The sequence below is a fragment of the Convolutriloba macropyga genome, chromosome 3 (assembly GCF_964194025.1).
Source record: "Convolutriloba macropyga chromosome 3, txConMacr16.3, whole genome shotgun sequence".
In the NCBI taxonomy this organism is placed as follows: domain Eukaryota; kingdom Metazoa; phylum Xenacoelomorpha; order Acoela; family Convolutidae; genus Convolutriloba; species Convolutriloba macropyga.
In genome coordinates, this window is record NC_134470.1 from 76,401,609 (window position 1) to 76,426,599 (window position 24,991).

Genomic DNA, 24,991 nt, shown 5'->3' on the forward strand with positions numbered 1-24,991 from the left:
GGCTGCCCTCTGTCAGACCAAACAGACGTTGGCCAACATTGGACAGAACGAACAGATTTTTTTCACACCACTGTCATGACGGAACAGACACTTGGCCAGACCATAGTTAAAACCGTTGATCAGACGGAACAAACCTTAGAACAAACCCTAGACTAGACCATTGGTCCGACCCACTTAAACGTAGAGAAGCCTCAAATAAATATTACAATTTATTGCTGTCATCTTTTTGAACCGAAAATGAATATGTGAATTTTAAAAATTATTGAAAAAACTGTCGATTTAAAGACCAATGCGAATTTCTGAAATTAGTTTGACGAAGTAGTCTAATCATCTAGAAGCAGATGTTGATTACCAATTAAGGGCTGTTTTTTTTGAAAAAAGTAGTCAATGCAGAACACGTTTATACTTTTTGCAGAGGACTGGCTTCTCTTTTGGGTGTCGCCCAGTCCAAGCTAACCCAAATGTGGGTATTGGCCAGACCAGAGAGACCGAACTGGGGGTTTTGGCCAGACCAAAAGGTCTATAAATGGGTAATGCCCCGACCCAGCAGACCAAAATATGGATATTGGCTAGACCGAACAGACCAAAAATTGCCATTGGCTAGACGGGAGGCGCTACCCACGGGAGGCTTGGGTGGTGGACCTAATCCTGGGCCTCTACACGAACTCAAGTCGAAAAAAATCCTGATGTCTCCCCAAATAAAATTTGTTCAAGTTTCAGCTGTCAGTGCAGCACCTAGAGTCTACACGAGACTGCTGAAACTTGAACAAAAAATTCAATTCGAAAGAAAACAGGATTTTGGTTGAATTGATGCCCCCCTGTTCGGTTCAAATTTTCACAACCGTTCGGTTCGACAATTGGTTTTTCTTACTTTGATTACCCTAATTTTCAGACTATGATATGAAAGAGAGGAGCTTTTCCGTCAGTGGGTGCATATTGTTTGTACCCCCCCCCCCCCCCCCCCCATTCGAAGCCCCCCATCCCCCTACAAGCGTATGGCAAATTGCTCTACTACTATGTACTATCTGACAAGCAGCAAAAATGACATCGACCAGTTTGTTCATCCCCGAATCGTATTATCACGTACCGTTGCTATTTCAGTATTGATTTGAGGTTGAAGATGGCACGGGTATACCATTAACACAATTAGACATGTCTTATATTGTGTAAAATTATGAATTTATGTTACAATGCTGTATACATACGAAATTCAGAAGGATAAAATCAAGATTAGTCCAGTCTCTCTTGCTGGTGAAGGCCAGAAGTACAGACATCAACTTTTAGCTTCTGCAAATATCTTCTGTACTTTTTCTTTTTTCCTTTGTCGGGATTATTGGGTGTCCCAGGAAAGCAATTTGCTTCTCCTCAAGCAAATAAACGATAAAATGTTGAACACAAACGCTCTTTGTGAACTTCTCGCGTAGTTTTATCAACATGTCTATTACACTCTCGTTGTCATCGTTTTCACGGAGAAGAAGATTGTCCGGAAAGCCTGCTTCCACTAGAAGTCTTGCATAGTCCACCAGCAATTTCACTACAAAATTATTAGAGCATGTTTTCTTGGTTGACAGGATTTGAACGGATGGGAAGAAAAAATGTGAATAAATACGCAAAATTTCATCAAATATAATCATTGAAATTAAAAACTCAATGACAGGGAAAGAACAATATTGGGTCCTAAAACACAAAAAAAAATGTTTCCACCCACTTCTTTTTTGTTATTTTTTTCATAACCGTTCGGTTCGACAATTGATTTTTCTTACTTTGATTACCCTAATTTTCTTACTATGATATGAAAGAGAGGAGTTTTCCGTTAGTGGGTGCATATTTTTCCCCCAGACGCACGTGCCGTAATGATTCACTATGTAATGACACGTGCTCTGTAACTGGGGGGTGCATAACGTACTAGGGGCACCAACGGAAGAGATCTCAAAGAGACTGATAGGGTGCTCAAACGTACGCTAAGCAAAACCGCACTTGTAATTTTCCGTTTTTGAGTTTTTTAATTCGATTTATATCAATACAGTTGAACGCAAAAGTAGAACAAAAAACTTAATTCGTAAAAAAAATTCATTCTCATCAGTAACTTAAAAAAAAATCCTGAGTTCCCCAATTCCTAAAATATTTTTGACACTGACACCTGGGTCACCCAATTTATAACGTTTTTTGATTTCACACAGGGTTTTAGTGATTTTAATATTATTACTATGTCATATATGATTTGTCTGGTTTTTAGTCGTCAAACACAGATCATAATGGATTTCCTAATAATCACTCAGGAATCATACGAAAAAAACTGAAAGAAAAAAACAGTGGAGTTTTCATTTTCTGTGGAAGTCGAAAAACATATGCAACGACTAGTGCCATAAATAATCAAATAAAACAATGACTGGTGCCATAAATACTCGTATCAGGAAGTCAAAGGTCAATTGAAATTAATATTTTGAGTTCTGATTTCTTTTTCTTCTGTAGAAAACCAACCGTTATTTGGTGTGTCAACCCGGATATTGAAAGGACAATTTCTGTCCAATCTTATGAAGAGAAATCCAAAGGCGGCAACTAAAGAAGGATAAACGAATCAACAGCATAAGGCCAGCGAGACGATTTGAACAGTGCAATTCAGCAAATAGACTTAAGTGCGATCCATGCTTGAAATTGAAAACAAAAATAACAAAAAACCAGCAAACAGGCATATCAAGATTGCAGCACAAATTCCTCACGAAGTGAGGTATTGAAGTCTATTGGACAAAATCAGCAAGAACCAAGGGCTTGGCTACAGAGTAAACGACGATCCAGAGAACAAACTAAAAGTCCTCTAACAACAGACTGTATACTTTTCAGAGGAGAAAGCCCCGAAGCAACTGCAGCCTAAAAACAAGCATGTACATTGTTGCAGGCCAACAAAACTGCACAACGGTGTGCAATGCAAATAATGTTTGAAAAAAACTGAGCAACAGCAAGCGGTGACGACACCCAACCAGGCAGGGATTGAACATACAAAGAGAGCCAGAGGTAGAAATGCGATGAATGAATTTAATACAAAAGACGGACTATCTGAAGAAGAGCATGAGCTAACGCTCCAAATGAAAAACAAAACGTTGGAAAATGTTTATGCTTGTTCCCAGTCAACCAGGTCGCGGGACACAGCAACCTCCAACCAGACGCAAAAGAAGAGCGATGTTCAAACTGGGCTAATCAAATCGGCAAACTTCAAACTCCAGATCGAACAACAGCTCATTTCGAACCAATATAGGCATAGTCAAGTCCCAGGTTATCAAAGTTTTTCCAGCGTTGAATACCGGGATATTTCCCCAGAAATGGTTAACGATACAACACTGGTTATTCTGGTAACAGTCACGAAACAAAACTGAAAACGGATGGAAAACTGCTGGGATGGACGGTGCGGCATAGCAAGTTCAATTCTGCAGGGGATCAACAGCCAATACCTGACCCTGGAAAATGAACTACCTCAAGACTGTGCTTACAGAAGTAGCAAAGTCTGAAATATCAGGAATGGGGTGTTCTGGAGAATTCTGTGATGTTGCTGGGAATATTCTGGAAAAAAAATTGGCAGGCCTCACCTGATCGTCGACAACTCGAAATTGTATAAGCCAATAGTTATCCTAAATCAAGATCTCAAAGAGAACTGGTGCTTCTATGTTTATGATGAAGATGGAGACCGGCGTGATCTGAATATATCATTTTAAAAAAGCTATCTAGGATGGAATCTAGCAAGAAAAGGTCAGTTTTCAAAGGTGAGCAAAAAAATCCGAATAAGCGCAAAAAGAGACAAACGGTTTTCGTAGACTTAGAACTTCAGTTCAACTTCGAAGTAGAAAGAAACGAAGTAAACGCAAAAGGATCACTATCCGCCATCGAATGTATTCACAAAATTTGGAATTGCCTATTTTTCAGGAACATGAGTGTAAATTATTGACACGCAGTTGTAAGGAAACAACGCTTATGTTTCGGAATTTTGATCAAGTGAGAAGAAGTCAAAGACTGTGAAGTCAAAGCGTGCGTTGTAATGAACGTATAAGGAAGCATAGCCAAGCGCTACATTCAGAAAATCAGAAACACGAGTGCAATCATGCAGTCAATGTAAGCGCAGCGACAAAAAATCAACGAAACGAAGCTACAGTTTTCTTCGTCAGATTTCTTCGGCTCAATACAGAGCGGTGTTAACAGGAAGAACACACATGCATTCCACGATTTCGAATCATTGGTTTCACTCGTCGATCAAAACGTGCAAAACAAGTTAAGAGCCCATGAAACCGCTTTTAGGCTTTAATCGAGCGCAGTTGCAATCAATCGAGGCGCTTTCACACCTGTCAAGAATATTGGAAAACACAAATTATGACAACAACAAATTGAAGCAAAGCCTCAACTTTTTGAGTGTTCTACATAACAGAAGCTTGAATGTTGATTAAACTTGGCGTCGTCCTTGTTCAAGATGCTACTGTGCTACTACGCCCATTGGAAAACAAGATAGGAACAAGAATCTTTTGCCGTTCTAGGAGAGTTAGTATTGTTTGTCAGCGGACACATAACGGGCAAAAAAAAACAACATTTTTGTGATTTCGATTGCACACATTTGTAAAAGTTGCCGGTAATGGCCAAAGTTGGTTGGTTTTTAAAAAAAATGCTTTCAAAATTAAAGTCCTCAATTGGTCAAAGAAAGAGTTTTAGGCAAAAAATATGCTAGAGAGTACAACAGGCGAGTGGTACAAGGTGTGATTTCTGTGGAGTGAACCAGAACTAAACCTAGCGAACAGCTACAGCTCAGTTCTAAGTCAGCTTTACTCAGTGGTGCGAAGATTGCAAAGATACCTGAACGTGAGGTTTGTATCACCAATCAATGGATACAGATGTAAAAAAGGTACTATTGATAAAGAATGGTATTTGAGACGCCATCCAAAGCAAAAACCGATCAAGCCGGCAAAAGTGAGAAATAATTGAAATGATGCATCAATTGTTTTAAAAAAAAAGTATAATACAATAAACTAGTAGCTGAACTTGATCTGTTAAACGGTTCAATTAAATTAATATTAAAATCAAATGAAGGACCAACACGCCGACATTTGATATGGAATCTTTGCGAGTGCAGCTTCCAGAACAGGAGATAAGATGCTTGAAATTTCTATTGTGGCCGAGAACTAGCGAAGCTGCTCAAATGTACAAACATTAGCATCACGTTTTTGTTTTTGGAGCAAAGAACTCTTCAAATTACGGTCCAAACTATTGGAACTAGATGATGAAGATTTGTAACCGATCGCATCTAATGCAATATATATATTATATATATATATATATATATATATATAAATATATATATATATATATATATAAATATATATATATATATATATATATATAAATATATAACAACTTCAACATTGGCGACCTCATCAAATCATAAGAAATTAGAAGAAGCAATCGGATTTTCTGATCAGTTGCAACCAATTTTCTTGCAACAGGTATTTGAATTGAAGCAGTTGACCAGCAAAAACGATTCATTTAATGAAGCAATCCCAGTAGCCTTGAAATCAATGAGCAACACAAAGCAAGTCGAAGAGGAAACCAATGCGGAAGGATCTTAAGAGCTTGGACTACAATGAAATGTTACTGATCTCATGACAGTCTTCAAATGAGTTAACAGAAAAGGAGTTGGAACAATCATTAATTAGGAGAAAATTGTTTGCTGGTTTCTTCAGTATTCGAGCCCATTGGATTGTGCTCTAAGACTATTTAATTTTGAATTACTTCTGATAGGCATCTCGACTAAGAATGGACAACATTGGGACAAAGAAGTTGAACCTGGTGAAGCAAAATAGTTCTTGAAGTGAAAGGTCAAGTACCGATTAGGATAAAGCAACTTCAAAACATCGAGGGATAAAACTGAACTTCGGTTTTTTGCTGAAGCATATGACGACACTATGTGTATAGCCTTTCTACTTTCAAAACCGAAAAAATCTGCTGAATTAGCATTTGTGATTGGAAAATGCACAGCGGTTCCGACGAAGCGTGTTCAATGCCATAAATGGAATTGTAGGCAGCAGTCATTGCAGTAAAGTTGAAGGAGCACATAATCAAGGGTAATGCATTCTTAGTGATTCTGTTCAGACTCAACGACAGTATGGCTGTGGATATACAGTTCGTGTTATTAAAAAACAAGTGATTGCGGTCAATCCAATAGCTGTGATATTGGATACAACTGACATTTGACAGTGGAAACATGTAAGCTGTATATACAACCCAATTGAAATTGCCACTATGTTATTCGACGTTAAGAAACTCATTTGAAGTGAAGGGCTCACTGCGACGGACAGTTTGAAACAACCACAAGGAGAGTGGCCAGAGCAAAGCTGAAGGTAAAATACCCTCATCAGTCTTTATTACAAAGGCTGAAGAAATGAAAGCTGTTTTCATTGAGAACAACACAGTAAAATAAAAAGGGCTAGTAAAAACTGTGCCACGAGATCTGAACCAGGAAAAACTGACAACAATTGTAGTCAGCACTGGAGGGTGGGGGAAACGCAAAGGAAATCATCTTCAAACTACCACAACAAGAACAGTTTGCTGAAAAAACGATACTCAGGAACGCGGAAAAAAACTTCTAAAACCATTAAAATCCTGCAGTTTTTACCCCTCGTGATCCAATAAGGACCTATTCGAGCCCAATGACGAATAGACAGAATTCAATTGAATTTTGATATAAAGCATTCAATTTTGTTAAAGTGGAAACATAAAAATTTTGTTCTTGCGTATCAAGTACATGAATCACCGAAACGAAAGTAGTGGTCATGTAGTTAACATTTTTCAGCAGATGAAATACATTCTTGAGAAACGACAAGCCATACAATCAGTCAAAACAATTGCTTTAACTGCTGAAAGGACAGAGCACAAACAATATCTTCAGGAAAAGCAAACTTACCCGAAAAGTGGATAAATGCTTCACCGGCGTTTACTTTAACCCTTTCAATGTGACGATAAGACGAAGGATCCAAAAGCGATTGTCTGGTCCGTTAACTTGACGAACTATTAAAGTGATGCAAAACAAATGGTACTGAAGTTGCACACAGACAGATGTCTCAAAATAAAAATTGGATCTGTTGGACAATAGACAAAAAGCTCACTTATTAGTTACATGAGTAATAACGTTGTTAAAGTTGAATGAGAACCTGCAGAACACGTTACGGCAAGGAACAAAAAAGGATAAAAGAACATCTAATTTGGCAGAATGGACAGCACTAAATTGAACTTCAGTACAAACCATCCGATCAAGTTACATTGGAAACATCACAGATTTGAGTTATTTTTGCATGACAAGCTTGAGAACAAAAACCAAAAGCACTGATCATGTGCGAATTTTTTGAAGCAGAGGAGCTTGATTCAAGGCGAACAAAACACCTCAGTGTCAATCATGAACAATTGTGTTAACAGCAGAAAATGCAGAGCACAAACGATAAGAAAAGTAAGTGCGGTTAGATGTTTCAACGGCATTTACGAATCATAGGTTAGACTATTTTGGCCCTATCACAGTGTTGATTGGGCGAACGAACGAAAAGTGATGGTCTTGCCTGTTTAATTGTCTAACTGTGAGAAACACACAAGTTGTACCCAAGTTGCACTCAGATAGTTGTCTCAATGCAAACATGGGATTGGTTGCACAAGAAAAAATCCAGGTAACATAATCTGCTACAATAGTAGTAACTTTGCTGAAGTTGAATGAGAGCTAACAGAGTACGTTGCGGCATGGTACAAAAAGAGATAGAATATAATCTAATTTGAACAAGATTTAGAGGAAAATGCAACCCACCCGTAGCACCTCAAGTTGGGGGTGTATAGAAACGTTTGGTCACATAATGCAAGAGAGCTATGTATGCGGTGTTGAGGAACATCTCGGTCATCAAGAAAAAGTTTTCATCCACGATGTGCATTGTGGATCCAACTTTAAACGCAAAATTGGTGACTCCATTCAGCGCAGACCTTAATAACTAAGAAGCATTGACTCCAAATCAATTTTTCCTAGGCAACAAAAACATTTGCTTACCTTTTCCACACGGCCTTGAAAAATTGTTGACGACCAAAAAATTTTTTAGACATAACCTAAGCTAATGCGAATCTATTTTGAGAAAAGTTCATCAAAGAATAGTTGCCAATTTTGAATAATGGACAAAAATGGCAATCTCGCTTGATTATCAATCTGGCCTTGAAAATCAATCTTGCTTGATTAATCTAAGTAAACAACGAGCGAGGATGTTTGCAATTAGTGTTCAGTTACAAAGAATAACGAGGGGTTCTGAAGCACTTTTATTGATGTGATTCAATACGCGATAGTTTGAACGAACAGCGGAGTTTATTAGTGACTACTAGTCAAGATCAATTTTTTACGACCAAGGGAAACTAGTGTTTTAACGATTGGAAACAGCGCCACCGCTACTAGGGGCCGAGCTTCTGAATTGAGGAAACGAACTCATGGCCAAATCAGACAGTCAAACATGAACCTATATTCGAAGAAAAAACATTTAACGAAATTGAGAAAAAACTTTTACAAGTTTACATTAGATCGGATTCAATTGATTTGCACAAAAATTTGTTGATGATACAGAATAATTGACACTTAATCTACATGGTTAACAAACTTCCATTGACCTCAGATTTAAATTGAAAAAAGGACAATGTGGAAAAAAATTTCTGTCGACATCTTTGTCTACAAGCAATCAAAGATACAATTTATGACATTTATAACCACGTACCAAAAAAAACTAAAACCATTTAGACTAGTTTTAATATGCCTTGTTTCGATGGATCATATTGATGGTCGTTCATGTATTAACAAACAGAAATTTTGTGTTCTTGATGGGAAACAGAGCCAATGACTTTAGGGCCGCGCTTCTTGTTTGAGCAGAGGAACTGGAGGCCATATAAAGCAGTAAAGTAGAACAGGCTAGTAAAAACGGTGGCGTACGTACAACGAGCCCTGAACAAGCAAAAATAGTCGACAGTTGTATTCAACACCAAAAACGGGAAAAAAACGAAGGCAGTCACATTCAAACAACTAAAGCAAGAACAATTCGGTAAAACGACAATATCTGTCAACGCTGCTAAAGGAAACTCCAAAAAACGGAAAAATCTTGCTATTTCCACCCTTCTGTCATCAAAAAGATCTTTTCAAGCCAAAGCAGGAATTGAAGTTCAATTGGATTGCAAAAAAGCATCAAATTATCTTACCTTGTAATTATCACACAGTTGAATTACGTTGGCGTAACAAGCACAAGAAAAACTAAAACAAAAGTTTGCAGCAGAGGAACTTGATTCAGGGCGATCGAAAAGCCTCAGTGTCAATTGAAAACAATTGCGTTATCTGCAGAAAAGGCAGAGCACAAACAATAACAACAGTAATAGCACACTTATTTCAAGAGCGATTAGATGCTTCAACAGCGTTTGTGAATCATAAGGTAGACTATTTTGGCCCTTTCACTGTGTTGATTGGGTGGAGTAACGAAAAGCAATGATCTTGTCTGCTGACTTGCCTGACTTTCAGAACTACACAAGGCGTATCCAAGTTTTACACGGATAGTTGTCACAATGCAAGCATGGGATTGGTTGCACAAGAAAAGATCCGGGTAACATAATCTGCTACAAGAGTAGTAACTTTGTTGAAGTTGAATGCGAACAAACAGAGTACTTTGCGGCATGGGACGAAAAGGGATTAGAGAACCTCTATTTTGAGGAAGAAGAAGATTCATTCCAGCTGCTGTAGCAAGAGTTTTGGGAGTATGGGAATTGTTGGTAAGAAATTGCAGGAACGCAATTAATGCGGCGTAGGGGAATATATCAGTCGCCGAGGAAGTTCCTTCAACTACGATGTGTATATGGGAACCGACACTGAACGCAAGAGTTTTGACTCCAGTCAGTTTAAAGGTTAATGACTAAGGAGCTTTAGCTCCCAAACACTTCTTCGTGGGCAACAAAAACTATTGCTTACTTTATCTACCATGCCTGGAAAGCTTGTCGACCACCGAAATCTTTTTTTGACAAATCCGAGGTAATGCAAATCTCATTTGTGAAAGATTTCGCAAAGAATATTTACCAACTTTGAAATGGGCAAAACTGCGATGTATGGCAAACAAAAATCTTAAAGAAGCCGATCTCGTTTGATTGATCTGAGACAACAAAGAGGGATGATTAAATAATTTTTGTTGAGTTACGGCAACTATCGATGGGTCTGAAAAACAGTTGATAGGTGTGTTTCAACCAGCAATAGTTCGAACGAACCACGATGTTTACAGGTGACCACCAGTCAAGATCAATCTTGTACTACCAAACGAAACTAATGTTTTTGCGCTTGGAAACAGTGCCGCCGATACTAGGCGCCGAGCTTCTGAATTGAGGAAACCATGGAAACGCATGGACATTCAGTGAGTCAAACATGAAAATATATTCGGAAGAAAAAACAAATTACAAAATTGCGAGGAAACCATTACCAATTTGCATTAGATCGGATACGACTGATTTGCGAAACAGCTGTCGATGATACAAAAAATTGAAAAATATTCTCATTGGTTTTCAAACTTTCAATGACGTCAAATTTACATTAAAAGAAATTACTTTGCTGAAAAAATTTCTGTCGACATCCTTATCTACAAGCAATCAAATATACAATTTATGACATGTATAACCACGTACCAAAATACTATAACCATTTAGACTAGCATAAGTATTTCTTGTTTCGATAGATCATATTAGTGATTGTGCAGCCTAACTTACCGTTGTATTGTTGAAAAGACCAATAGCTTATTTTCTCATTCTTTCCTACTGAGGAACAAAGTTCTCAAAAACGATAAATTTTGGGCTAAGCATAAATTTAGTTTCCCTTACTGGCTCTAACGAAACCTAGAATATTTATGATGCTGTGTTGTTATTGGAACCAACTGAAAACAGTAGTTCTTTATTTATTTGAGTCAGTTTTTTTAATTTCCGAGTTGATTGGAAATTGCCCCACTTCAGCAGGAGAACGATAAAAACTCTAAATTGGGTTGACGGTTACTTGATATCATCTTTCACAGTTTCTTGAGCCGATTTCCAATATTCGATTTTTAAGTTGAGTTTTTAACACAACTCAAAAAATTTGATTCTTTCAATTTGGATTTTTTTTTTTTGATATTCTGAGCGGAAAAAGTTTGTTGAACAGTGTTAGCTGTTGAAACTAATTGAGTATTGTGTAATGCAGAGGTTATCTACAATATAGCGGAAATTACAGTTTACAAAAACTAACTGAAAAAACGTAACGGATTTGAAACCGCTGAAACGAACTGGGCGGAGTAAAGATTTCTTTGTTCTTGATAGGAGAGCAGCCGTTACAAAATGAGTTCTTTAGTCTGCTTTTTAATCTGTTGAAAATTTCATGCTGGTTTCTGGCAAAATGATTTTTTGCAACCTTGAATTGTTTGCTGAGTCTAAGCGTGACGAAAAATTCATTTGAACTTTTGTCCAGGTCTGAGCTGACCAAACCAAGTTTGAATACAGCATTGTTTTTCCACTTGCAGTGAAATAAACACAAAAAATAACTATCAAAAGTTTTGACAAGCGTTTTTATTTAACTAACCGTAATTTTCATCGTAGCTCTTTTGAGCTTTGAAAACGACCCACTGCAGCATTGTCATTCCCTCTTTAGTCCGGCTGATTTCATATTGTAGGAGATTGTATCTCCTCAGCAAACCCAGACCCATTTGAAGTGTCTCATATTCTCTATTGTTCAGCAGAGTGAAGAGTATGTCTCCTCCCCACTGCTGGTACTTGTCATTTCTTCTCTCTTCACTGTCTTCAATTTCAAAGCCAAGATATTCCGCGAAGAATACATCGCACTTGGCAGAATCAGAGAACAACATACAGAAGAATTCTAACTTTTTCAAACTGCACTCGAACACACACTGGTCTTCAAACTTGTTGGTGAGGGTAGACGATTTAATCTCACTACAGCCAAGTAGCATAAACAGTTTGTCTTTTCTGTCCCGATAATAACTCTGCCTAACTATTATATCAATTAAAGTCGCTTGTGGATATCTTCTGTTTATTTCATGTGACAGCACATTGCGTTTGCGGAGTAGTTCGATACAGTTCTTTGTTGCGCTACCTCCATCCTGGTAGAGATCTCGACTGTTTTATTCAATAGAAAACTTCGTGTTGCCAAGATCTTGTTTCGTTATAGCCACGCAAAGATCATACAAGTTCAAACATATCTTGATGTTTTTTGCCATGTAACATGACAAGAACTTGGCAATATTATGCATGTTTTATCATGTTTCTTATGTTTTTTATCATTATCAAGTTTGGTTTCACTGGGGTAGCAATCAACTTGATTGCAACTAGAACTCTGAACGACATTTTATTTGAAACAATTTTAAAAAAGAAAGGAAATTGTACCGAAAAAAGAGAACTAGTTTGAGTCACAATAAAAGTGTTCATCTGGTGGTGGTCAAGAGAAAAGAGCGACGTAAAAGCGACTTTTGAGAGTGCGTTTTTAGACGCCCTCCGCGAATTCCAAGAATATACCACAGCTGATGGCAGGCATGGTCATGAATAGCGGTCTGATTCAGAGTTAAGGAAAATTTACGGAATTTGAATTATTTTAATTTTATTTGAAAAAAATTTCATAATCAAAGCAAACGCTAAAAAAAGTTTAAGTGATTTTACCTGAATCGGATTCAGGTAATCACAAGTACATGTGAATTTTAGTTCAAATGCACCTGCAACACACCTGAACTGTAGTTCAGGTAAATTTATACCTGAACGAGTTTAGATGTAGTTACCTGAAAAAAATTTTTATTGCATTTAGCAAAATAACAACAAGAAATTTTCTTCAAATTAAATTATACTATAAATAAGACAAATATACCAAATTTAGGGAAACAACACATTTACCAAGCAATGTCCAGCAATTTCTTGAGTTTCACTGCGGTTAATTAAATTTAAAATTTTTCTACTCTTCAACCCTACTGTTGTGTCTGGCTCAATAAAGCTTTTTTGACCTAAATTCAAGTGTTGTTTCAGTTAAATTTACTTGAACTTTTTTAGAGTGCACCGGCAAGTTTAAACGTTAATCGACGTACTATTTTCGAAAGAAATTGTAATTATTTACATAATTTTCCGCTAGATTTTTTAGAGCCAGTTTGTGTTTCCCAATCGGATCACATTTAGAGAGTCGATATATTTTGATATTGTCATTACAGCAATAACCGGAATATATTACAACTTATTATTATAGTTTTTGGTGGACCGATTTTCCAGCTAAAATCACTGTACAACTCAAAATCAATGTGTTTTGGAAGTCTCATGGGGGGACTCATAGGGGAGCTTTCATTGCCTTTACTAGTCATGTTCATGGCGGAATTCCCAAAAGTCAAAATCTCTACCCAGTGTTTATCTGAGACAGCGCACCAATAGAGTAAGTTGAGAGTACAAATTGTTCCATCATCAACACAATCCACCTCTTCACACGACACTATGGTGTTTTCAAGCAAGCCTAAACAAAGAGAGTGTTCAGATTGAAACCCAGACCGAAATCTTCTTTGATCAGAACGTCCCAGACCAAAGGTAACTCTGAACAGACCGATTCTGGCCGAAGTAATCTCTGTTCTCAGATCGTGGGCTCAGAGCTCCGTTTGCTCTCAAAATGCTTCCGAAAACCTCCTCTGGTTCAGTCAGCCTCTGGAAATCGTCTCTGATCATACTCGAAAAGCCTCTCGTAAGAAACAAGTGTGCTTTAAATGGTCTGATCAGATGGTCGTTTTAACTTTGGACATATCTCCTGTTATCGCTGTAACACATATCTTTCTTTAAAATAAGGTTTTCAGTCAAATAGTTTCATCTAAGGAAACCAATTCTAAAAGTTTTTGCCAACAAAAAAATCACAATCGCAGGAAAAATAAATTACTAAGCATGCCACTAAGTAATTAAGCAGTGGTTTTGACTCAGAAGATGAAATTAGACAATACGAAGGACTTGATCCACTGATACTAACTTTAATTTCTAAAGGGGACCGGTAATTGTTATCAATTGGACCGCTGAGTTATGACTGCTGGCATCATCAGACTCTATATGAGTGTGCGAGACGAAAACTGCCATTTTCTTGCCCCCTGACAAAAACCAAAATACCTCAGGCGAAAAAAGACATAAAAACCGAGAGGCAAAAATTATTTCAAAAGGAACCAATTGGTTATACTCAAAATAACCCGTTAATGGTTATGGTTGTGGTAAACTACGGCTAAAGCTTGGTGTTTAGCCACAGATGAAGAGTTATGGCTAGCCACGAGCAAAGGTGCTTCGCTCTTTGTTCCACAAAATCGTTCAGCTTTGATATAGACCATTCGTTCTTGGTCCACCACAAGCATAGTCTGTTGGGTAACCAAAAGCTAAGTAATGAGTCAGTAGCAGCTGTAACAGCTGATACTTATTTGAGACTTATCACTCCACCAAATGATGCGTCTGGATAAAAACGTGTGTATATTGAAGTTGTACTAGCCAAAATGAAAGGCCATTTACTGGCTTATTCCAGCCACTATGTTGCATTTTTCTCATTATTTAGAATAGTATGACAAATTTTTTATTCTTTTAAATGTAAGCACTTGTTGAAGCTATAATTCTTTTATTTTTCAGCTATCATTTCAATTTTTAGATATATAAGCTTTGGTATTTCCTTTTTATTTCAATTATGTTTAATTTATAGGCTTCTATGTTTCTTGATCAACTTTACAATCAAATAATAACTCTCTATCTCTTTCAGCTTTGTTGACTGTACCTTATCTCGTTTTATTTTTTATTATTCATTGTTTAAGTCCACATCATATCTCAGGGAAAGCATGATTAGTATACTATTGAATGCTTTATTAAAGTTCTTGAAGAATGCCGAACCGTTGTAAGTTTAAATTTAATTTGTGTTTGTATTGAAGTTTTACATGATGTCTATCTGTGCTGGTTTATGATACATTATATCATCATCATCTCTACCTGTTGTAAAATTTTGTGCTGAGTTTTCATCTAGATTATCACCAATATCATCCATTAAAATCGTATTTGTTGTTTATAGTAAGACCATTAATATTTCCAATGTTGTAACTTTTCAATCTATTTCATATTTACAGAATAAATAACTAAATATTTTCGAATTTTCAAATTGTTCGAATTGTTCTAGAGTTTTTCGAATTGTTCTAAGTACTCCTTAACGAAATATGTTTTCCCGTACCGAACTCCAAGTCTATATCAGTACTAGGCAAGTCTAAATCCAAGTCTTATTTCGTTTTCCAGTACTGGGCAAGTCTTAAAAAAAGTCTTACAAGTCTGACAAGTCTTGGCCAAGACTTGGGTAACACTTGCAAGTTGATTCCCAAGTCAAACCCAACTTTTCAAAAAAATTCGAGTGAAATTTTCGAATTCAAAAAAATTTCGCAACGTGCCACGATTTTGGCATTACTTTTTGGCCACTTTCCCGGGGTGCTAGAAAATGATGCCGGGGGCATACCAAATTGATTATTGGGTGATTATTAGCCCCCCGGGAGGGTCCATTGAGGGTTTTTCAGGTGTTTTGGGCCGTTTTGAGCCATTTTTCAGCCGTTTGGAGCCGAATTTTAGCCGAAAATCACCAAATTTATGTACTTTTCAGATCAGCCAAATGTCGAACTTTAACCGAGGCAAAATTGTCAAAAGGGGTGCTACTGTGAGGGTTCCCATGATAGCCCGAGGTCCCGTGGTGCGGCACCCAGTGGACCCTATTATGGCGCAAAGTCCTACAAATCTGCCCGAACAAGCGCCGAGAGACTGGATTAAGACTTGGCAAGTCTTGGCCAAGACTTGGATTAAGACTTGCCAAGTCTTGACCAAGACTTGGATTAAGACTTGCCAAGTCTTGGCCAAGACTTGGATTAAGACTTGGCAAGTCTTGGCCAAGACTTGGATTAAGACTTGGCAAGTCTTGACCAAGACTTGGATTAAGACTTGCCAAGTCTTGGCCAAGACTTGGATTAAGACTTGGCAAGTCTTGGCCAAGACTTGGATTAAGACTTGCCAAGTCTTGGCCAAGACTTGGATTAAGACTTGGCAAGTCTTGGCCAAGACTTGGATTAAGACTTGGCAAGTCTTGGCCAAGACTTGGATTAAGACTTGCCAAGTCTTGACCAAGACTTGGATTAAGACTTGCCAAGTCTTGGCCAAGACTTGGATTAAGACTTGGCAAGTCTTGGCCAAGACTTGGATTAAGACTTGGCAAGTCTTGGCCAAGACTTGGATCAAGACTTGCCAAGTCTTGGCCAAGTCTGACAAGTCTTAAATGTGTTATGATCATAGCTCTGAATCAGCACTGATACCTAGACTTGCAATTAGACTTGCCCAGTACTGATATTGACTTGGCGTTAAGTACGGGTTACCAGATCATGTTGCACCATAAACAATTATGTGTATTGGTCAGTTTTCTAAATAAAACTAGCCTAGCTCTCTTTATAAACCTAAAACGTGTCTTCTAGTTTTGCATAATTTTCTAATGCGAAACAGTAGAATAAATAAGGGCAAAAGAAATTTTCATTAAATAGGGTTAAAAACCCGTACCAATAATCACACTGATACTTGTTATATGAAGACAACAGAAACGAAGAAAACCGGCAAAGTTCAATGTTCAGCATTCTTCTGTAACAATGGTTGAAAAGCAGAAAACCATTTGACAATTTTTACAGATGAACAAAGAGATTGATTTTCTGTCATTCGACGGTTGGGCTAGTCATTATTGAGACTAAGTATTAAATCAACAAAAAAAGAACGATAAAAGTATAAATAAATCTTTTCAAATTTCAAAAACAACATAATTTAAGGCACTTTAGCGGTATACAATCAACTGAATTCTTTATACATGTAAAGCCTTGCCCATAAAAAAATCAAAGAAATTTTAATTTTAGACAACTACTGCAACAAATTAGTGTTTTATGAACGCACATAGTGTTTCCACAATAAAAATCACAACACTTTATATGAAAACATTTAACACTTTCTCCTAAGCAAAGGTGAGGATATATATTACTACTAATTATGAGAAAAATACTACTAAATTATTACTAAAACAAACAGGAAACACGGTTCAATCCAGGTTTTTAAATCTTCTTCTATGAAAACGCAATCTCAAAATCATTAAGTTCATTAGCTGCCCATTGACCGATTAAAACTATTGAACTATCTAGAAAAAATGACGTCTTAATACTATTTGCCATCAAAGTAAAAGAATTTCAATCGCTTCACCTGAAAAACAAAACTTGATTACAGCACCTCACTCTTTTTACCTCACTTCAAAAGGGGAGTGCAAACTCTTTGCAACCAAGCTCTTCGGTGCGCTTTTTTAATTAATATAGTTTTACCCAAATCCAATCTGTTGCCAACATCAAAATGTCAAAAATTAAGCAGATTTTGCAAAAGATGGCACCAATTTTCATTCAATGTTTATGGATTCCGGAAAACATCTAGGATTGTTCATATCAATAACAACCCTTTTTGCTTCGCAGCTATTGAAATTTCTAATGTAAATTCTAATGAAAATTTTTTTCAAAAGATCTGGCGACTAAAAAATGCGCTAAAAAACCAAAAATTTCTTCAAGCGACTTAAATTAGCAAAATTTTTAAAACCCTTTTTCTAAGTGGTATAAATTCATTGTGCCCCCGTTTTAGTTGTTGAAGATAGTTTGAGTCGATTTTAGGCAGTGCTCCAGAGAAAAATTATTAGTTTTAACTAAATTAAAGGAGTTTTTGCCGGTTAAACAAAAGATTGCACAACCAGGTCTCAACTTAAAAAAAGAAAACTTTGTTGTAATTGAGCACATTCTAACTCAATTCGGCAAAAAAAACAACTTTTCGAAGAAATTTTAAATGAGCTAGCAAATTTCAGCCAAAGTTCGTTGAAACATTCTACACCAATAACTCTTCAAAAAAGAAAAAAAAATCGTAAAATAAGAACGATAACTCAATGGAGCCCTGTTGATTGTGCCCAACGGATTTTGTGGGAACTGGAACTATCCCCTCAAAGCGCTTTCTTAAGTTAATGTTGCCGAAATCTTTTATAATTTTTGTCCCCTAGAGTTTTGAATGATATCACTAGAAAAATAGAGGGCTTTTTTGATAACACTAGAAGGCTCTTAATCACATTATTTTACGCTTGACGGGTTTTCTAGTGATATCTTTTTAAACTAGGCCATAAAAATGTTAAAGTCTGTTAACAAAGATAATCGAAAAAACACGAGTTGAGCGTATAGTTCCCCTTCCCATAAACTGGCCTGGGCAGAATCAACAGAAAGTCGTTTCAGTGCTCTCGCGCGTTATTGCTCTTTTTATTTATGATATAATTATTTTTGATACTTTTTATTTATGATACCTGAAGATAAAATTTGAAAGAAAGGTATTTATGGAAGAAAAGTGTGATTACTTTCTGTTTGTCAGTAGTTAACTCTAATGCTGTGTAGCAGAAACCTCTTTTAATTATTTGCTTTGGCACAGTTGCTGCTTTATAAGTATGCTGATATTGTTTGATGGATTCATTTTCAAGCAAAAAAATGCACTAAATGGTAGTAAATTGTAAATTTCAGGAGTCAGAACCTAACAAATAACGAGCCTTTTAGTATGTAACGGGCGCGATGTTTTACAGAACAATAGTGTGGCTGAGAGATTTGCTGTAAAAAACAGTAAAAATAAATATTTTTCACCGTATTAAAGTACTTGCATCTTTTACCTGTGAATTTTTATTGAACTTTTGTAACAATTGCGGTGAATGTGTCACTTCTTACCATAGCAAAATCAACATGCCAGTTTGAGACGCCGACCTCTTCCAGGCTTATATGCTAAAACTTAGTATCGTAAACTTTTTAAAATCTAAATCGGATTAATTCTGCTATAAATAAAAAATTATAATCGGCCCCGTCAGCGGTTTTTTACGGCAATTTTTTAAACCCCATTTACTGAATTGAGCATTAAAAGACGCAATTCTTACAACCAATCACCGCAAGTATGAACATTTATATTTACACTCAAAATAAACAAAATCAACCTGCATCGGGTTTCGCAGGGCTGGTCGGGGAGGGCCATCTGAAGAGACCGGGAAATGCGGCCGAAAGTTGAAGGCGGATCGTGCTTGGTTTTCTCATTATTGTTTGCGTGAAATTCCCCTTCATCAGTTTACCCAGTTCACTTCTCCACCAATCCCATGCCTGTGTTAGATCACAATCCTGTGGTTCTAGCCAGTTGGTGAACGTGACCTTTTCATCCAGAAACTGGTAGAACAATGTAACGTAAATATTGGTATCTGGTGACACGTAAGTTGAAAGCAACTCTTTGACTTCTGAAAGTCCTGCATTAACAATTATTCCTACCTCATATTGGGCTCTTGAAATAGCCAAGGTAACATCATTCAAAAGACGATTGTCTGTTTTGTCTATTGCAAGTAAGACTGATTGAAACTCTGAACCTGAAACTTGCCATGAATATTGAGAAAAAACGACTTCAGTTGCCTTCCATTTTGATTTTAGCTGGTCAATTTTGCATTCTTCTGGCAAGTCATCAGACGATAAAATAACAATCAATCTGCTGGAAAAATTGTCTCCAAGGAAAGCATCGCACCCAGTGAACAAAGATTCAAAGACGTTCTGTACGTAACAAACGGATACATTTCGCTGTTCAGCCGTGAAGCATCCAGCCAATTTCACATTTTCCACAGGGAAAGGAAGTTCATTTCTCTGCTTCTCGATATATTTGCTTGTTATAGTGCTAATGTGGCTTGAACTTCGAAAGAGAATGTTCAAATTCTCATGCTTAAAATAAGCAGGAAGTTTACGCATCTCTATTTCAGAATAAGTTCCCAGTCCGATTCCAGTAGAAGATATCCAGCAGATTCGGAAGTTAGGTAAATACTCCATCATGCCATCATCTATGCGGAATTTCATTTCGTCTATCATCAAAGCACTTTGCTTTCGCTATAACGAATCATTTTCAAGCAAGAAAAGTTACACCAAACATTCTTGATGTTTTAGATTATTATATAAATCTCTGACCATTAGTGTGAATTTATTTCTATATGTCTTTGGGCCGATTGAAAAAAAAACTTTTTTTAAAAAAAAAGGACAATAGCGAAGATGTCCTAAAAACCGTATGATAACAAAAAATTTTTTTCAAGGCCGGCTACATAAAAGTTTTTAACTAAAAACTTTTTGAAATTTTAGAAACCAAAATAAAAATCAAAATTACTTGAAACTAAAAAGAGATGAGTTTCATAAAACATAAAACTAACATAAAACTTGCCCGATTAATAAAACTTGCCCGATTAATAGTTGTTTTTTTAAAAAAAAATTAATCGCTTATTGGCAAATTTATGAAAAAAACTGCCTGTTTTCTTTATGGGTGGTTTCAGTTACTCTTATCGCTTCAAGTTGATGTTACCCAGCCCTTGGGCCTCAAGCCAAGCCAAAACTCCTGTCGATCTTCTGGACTTTTTTCCATGAAAACTATTCTGAGACTAACCTCTGCTCTTGGCGCTATTCATGTAGATGCTCCATATGTATTACCTGACTTCTGTGAGAGGGATATTGAATCACCTCAACTTTTTCATATTATTATTATTATACTGATGGCAAACATAACAATTATCAACAAAAGCTGGGCTTCTTTTCTGACGAAATAGTGACTTCGGGCTTTTTTAAAATGTTTTTAGCAACTAAAACACGCAAAAGAAGCAAAACACTCAAAACTAGATAAGCAATCTTAAAAATTCTGCCTGCTACAGACGTTGACGCAATAAGTGATCGCTTTGAGTTCATTTTGTTGAAAAAATATTCCTACATAAATGCCAAAAAAACTTCTGTGGGGGTTGCAAAAAAAGAAAAACTTATTTAAGTTTTCATCTAATAGGACGCAGAGGATGTAACGAAATACAGTTTCGAGAACTCCAAAACTTAACAGCTGCCGGTTGCTACAATAATATCTTTAAAATGATTAATTAGAGTGCTAAACGGGAATCATATTTTGAAAATCATTTTTTACCGAAACGATCGTTGCTACCACTACAGCAGCTGTGTGCGCGGTTCAACAAATTTTACTGAAAAAGCAGTAAAAAATTTTTTAACCACTTTAAACGCATTCACCTCAAATCTTACATGATTCATTAAGAAATCGAGGCTATAGAAAACAGTGCTAACTTATTGAGGAAGCTTTGTACAGATTTGTAGTGTAGCGCAGTTTGAGTTTTTTTAACGTTGTCAATGCATTCACGGCTATTCTTGCATCTTTTCCTGCGGAAAATTTACGCGATGAAGATATTCGGTAAATTTGGCGGTCCATTTTTTGTAAGATTTACACTTTCTGGCGGTAAAATATTTCTTTTTTTCCACGCTCAAAGCAATTTCTACATTTTTCAGCTATTTTTAGCGTTCACACGTCGACTCGAGCAACAGTTACCTTTAGTCATCACATCGATTCCTGTCATTGAGTTTCTCAAAAAAAGGAAAATAGTGGACATCAATCACGAAATTAACCTGATCTTTGTCACCAGAATCAGCGGATAACATTCCTGCGTCGCTCACCATAAGTTTTTCTTAGTACTCATACAGAGTCGTACATGTTTCTAAGTAACGGTATAAAGTCATATATGATTTGTATGAATTCTTGTAAATCATGCCAATATCTTAAAAATTTATATAGTTTCTAATCAAATTGTCCTTTGACTTGTAGCTCATGGCTGCGAATTTTTCTCGTTCTTTTTAGTATGGAAATAAAGTTGAACTTTTAAATAGAATTTCGGTTTTTTTCTTAGGTGCCCCCCATTTCTTGTGCCCTTATAAGTACTTCTCACTATTCTGGTGTACATTTCGCTTTCTTTTATAATTTAGGGTGCTATATTTCTGTTCCTCCTGCGTTTTTAGGTTCTGGCGTATCCGGAACCCTTTTATGTCTTTTAGCTATCATAGCCTTTGTTTTTTCTTGCGTTTTTGTTCTTGTGCTTTGCCAACCAATTACGCTTTCTTTGATTACGTCGGATTGTCACTCGATTAAGTGTCATTGAAAAAAAATATTGTTACCAAGAGCAACAGTTATGATGCGGACAACAGCGACAGCACGAGTAGACCACAGCACTTGATTTGTACACAGTTGTCCACAATTGCTCGGAAACAATCGTCACTTTTTTGTCCTTACACTCTTATGCTAACTTTTTTTTGCAAACTAACGATGGTTGTATTAGTCATGTGTAGAGTTTCTTTTTTTAAGATTCCGTTTTTGTGAACAGTGGAAATGATTACGTGATTCGAATACTCCAACTCCCCGTTGATCTTACTGGATATGGATTTGAAGTCCGCAACTCCTTCTACTTTCAGTTTGCCTTTGAGGTCTTGGCTACAATTTCTCTCTACCAGAGCATCCAAATGTTTCCGAAATAAACATCTGTTTTTATCGTAGAAGTAAAAAATGTCGCCAACACCTTCACATCTGGCCATTTGTTCACATTTGGCTAGTAGAAGTAAAGTCTTACCAGTTCCAGGTTGACCAGTTAGTATCAAGTGAGTAATGCTTTTATCGAGTAGAATTCGATGCTGTTGTGGACTTAACACAAATTTGAACTGCGGATGGCCACCAGATTTTCCCTCACGTTTTTTGTTCCTCCATACTTCGAATGATTCCTGGTACCGCTCGTCGACGTCTAAAGCGGTTTTCTCAATGAAAGCAGACATGCTTAAAGTAGCACTGGCGAAGCAAGCAGAGACATAGTCAAGGAAACTGTGTTTTGGTGTCGAGCGGGAGTCTCCCGGGCTAACTTCAACGTCATCAAATTTAGAAAGAACTGATACTGAGGGGTCCGTCTGTTTGTCAAATAATTCGTCAATGGTACTGTCACATTTCACGACCTTAAAATTGTCATTAATTCGCAGCCAAACAAGATCATCGCTGGATGAACTGGAGACCAGAAAGGACAAGTAGTTTGAAACTTGTGCCCAATTTCTGTTTAGTAGGATTGCCAAATCGCTTGGGCTAGTGATTTCCCGTATTTTTGTGACTTCTTCTTTTATGCTTGCGATTTGTGCAATAAAAATGTCATATTTTAAGTTTGGAAGGCATACAACGACCTTCAACCTGTTCAAATCTTCTAATGTCGTGTTAGCAGAATACAAGTTCCGAAAAGAATAAATTATGAACTGCATCTGTGGAATTATCTTTGTAAGGCATTGCTTTAGTTTGTTTGAGACTGATGATTGCTTTGCTTTTTCGGGACTTTCAGACAAGCCGACCTCGAAAGCAACAATGTGCTCTTTTCCCAAGTACAACCAGTTTGGAATCTTTGAATTTTCTGGCAACGTTGCAATGGTCTGCAAGTGTTCGTGGGAGAAGCCTCGGATCAGAACCCCACAAGATTTCTCAATTTTAGCCAATAACAGTTCAGAGAACAGTCGGACTTCACCCAAATATATTGAGTAGTCTTTAAATTTTCCCAACTCTCCCTTTTCTGTGTAACAATACAGCATGTTGTCCAGCATTCTATTGAAAGAGGGAATCGACTCAAGTTTGCACTCACGGTCGGGAAAGAAAAAGTCGAAGGTTTCAACAACTTTGTCAATTTGATTTATTGACACTGGCTCCCCACCCATGAACTTGTGAGTTGGGCCCGGAAGATAAAGTTCTTCTCTGTTTAGGTTGTAAATATAAAACGCTATCAATTTCTCGACAAAATCAAACTGCCTACGTGAACAAGCGACTGGTTTGTCGATAACTTCAGCCAGCTTTCTTTTTCTTGTTAAAATAAAAACTGGACTGATGTTGCCCGAATCACAGTTTTTCGAGATGTAGTCGTTCATCAATGACTGGAACTTGAGGAATTCTTTGCATTTTTCATTTTTCGGAGCAGTACAAATCACAAGTTGTATAGTCATGGCATTCTGACCAAAACTCGGTCCGTAAAACTGTTTTACGACTTCATTCAAATTTCTGAGTTGGTGTTGAAAAGATTTGTAAATTTTGTAAATTTTGTCCCCCTCTCCTTTTTTGGAAATATCTTCTATCATTTTGAATATAAACACTTTACCCGAATTCGGCGCCGGAATGAACAAACATCCAAACGGTATTTCTTCTGGTGGTGATGTAGAAGTTTTCGATGTGTTGTCAAGTGTTTTTGGATGCTTTCGAACAACTAATCCGTTTTGTCCTGTCAGAAGAAGAAATGAAATCAACCTATTGTGCGAGAGGACGCTCTGAATAAATGGGTTAAGCAAAACTAGTTCACGTTTAGGCGAGGGAAGCACCACTAAGCTGCTTTCCATTGCGTCTCGTAAGTTTGGGCTCATTTTATTAACAAAATAGGAACAGTTTCATTTGCAAAACAACAAAATCAAAAAATCTCATTTTATAGGTTTCTCAATTTGTCAGCTCGTGAATCTGAATTCTTTTCGCTTTGACAAATTATCATTTAAAAAATGACAAATGTCGGTCAAGTGATATTGGGTAAAAGTTTAACGTCTAATCATTGTAGATATAAACTGAGGTTCAAAAAATTCCCTCATAAAGCTCACGTTTTTCGGTTTGAATGTGATAGAAATTTTTAATTAATCTGTTGCGTCCCCACAGACCCGGGTTGACACGTAACATTTTTTACACAGTGACGTGCGATGTAACGAATAATTTGTAACTGGGGTTCTAAAACACACTGGGGATCGAAGACAGAAAAGATCCAAAATTTCTTTAAAGAGATACAATCTTTTCAAAAGGGTTCAGCAATCATCAGCGCCACATGTTCAAAAGTGAAACAATTTAAGTCAATAAGTAACAAAAGTTCTAAAAAGAATAGCAGTACAATTTGATTTTTGTGACTGTTTTTCAATGCACCGTAGCTTTCTAACGAAACATTTATGAAACTCATAACGTTTACATCTCGTACCAAACAGTGAACATAAAACAAAACAAAAGTATTCGTATTGAATATTAAAAACAA

The 24,991-nt window shown here is 36.8% G+C and overlaps 1 protein-coding gene across 1 annotated transcript; it reads right to left on the reverse strand.

Annotated features, from left to right (window-relative positions):
* Positions 1-1,179: 1,179 nt before the first annotated feature.
* LOC142336744 (uncharacterized) lies at positions 1,180-24,621 on the reverse strand. Its single transcript, XM_075385653.1, has 5 exons — positions 22,314-24,621; positions 19,076-19,997; positions 13,419-13,528; positions 11,612-12,146; positions 1,180-1,534 (listed from the first exon to the last, which is right to left on the reverse strand). The coding sequence occupies exons 1-5, from the start codon at positions 24,345-24,347 to the stop codon at positions 1,281-1,283; spliced, it is 3,855 nt and encodes a 1,284-aa protein (XP_075241768.1). The 5' UTR covers positions 24,348-24,621; the 3' UTR covers positions 1,180-1,280.
* Positions 24,622-24,991: the final 370 nt, after the last annotated feature.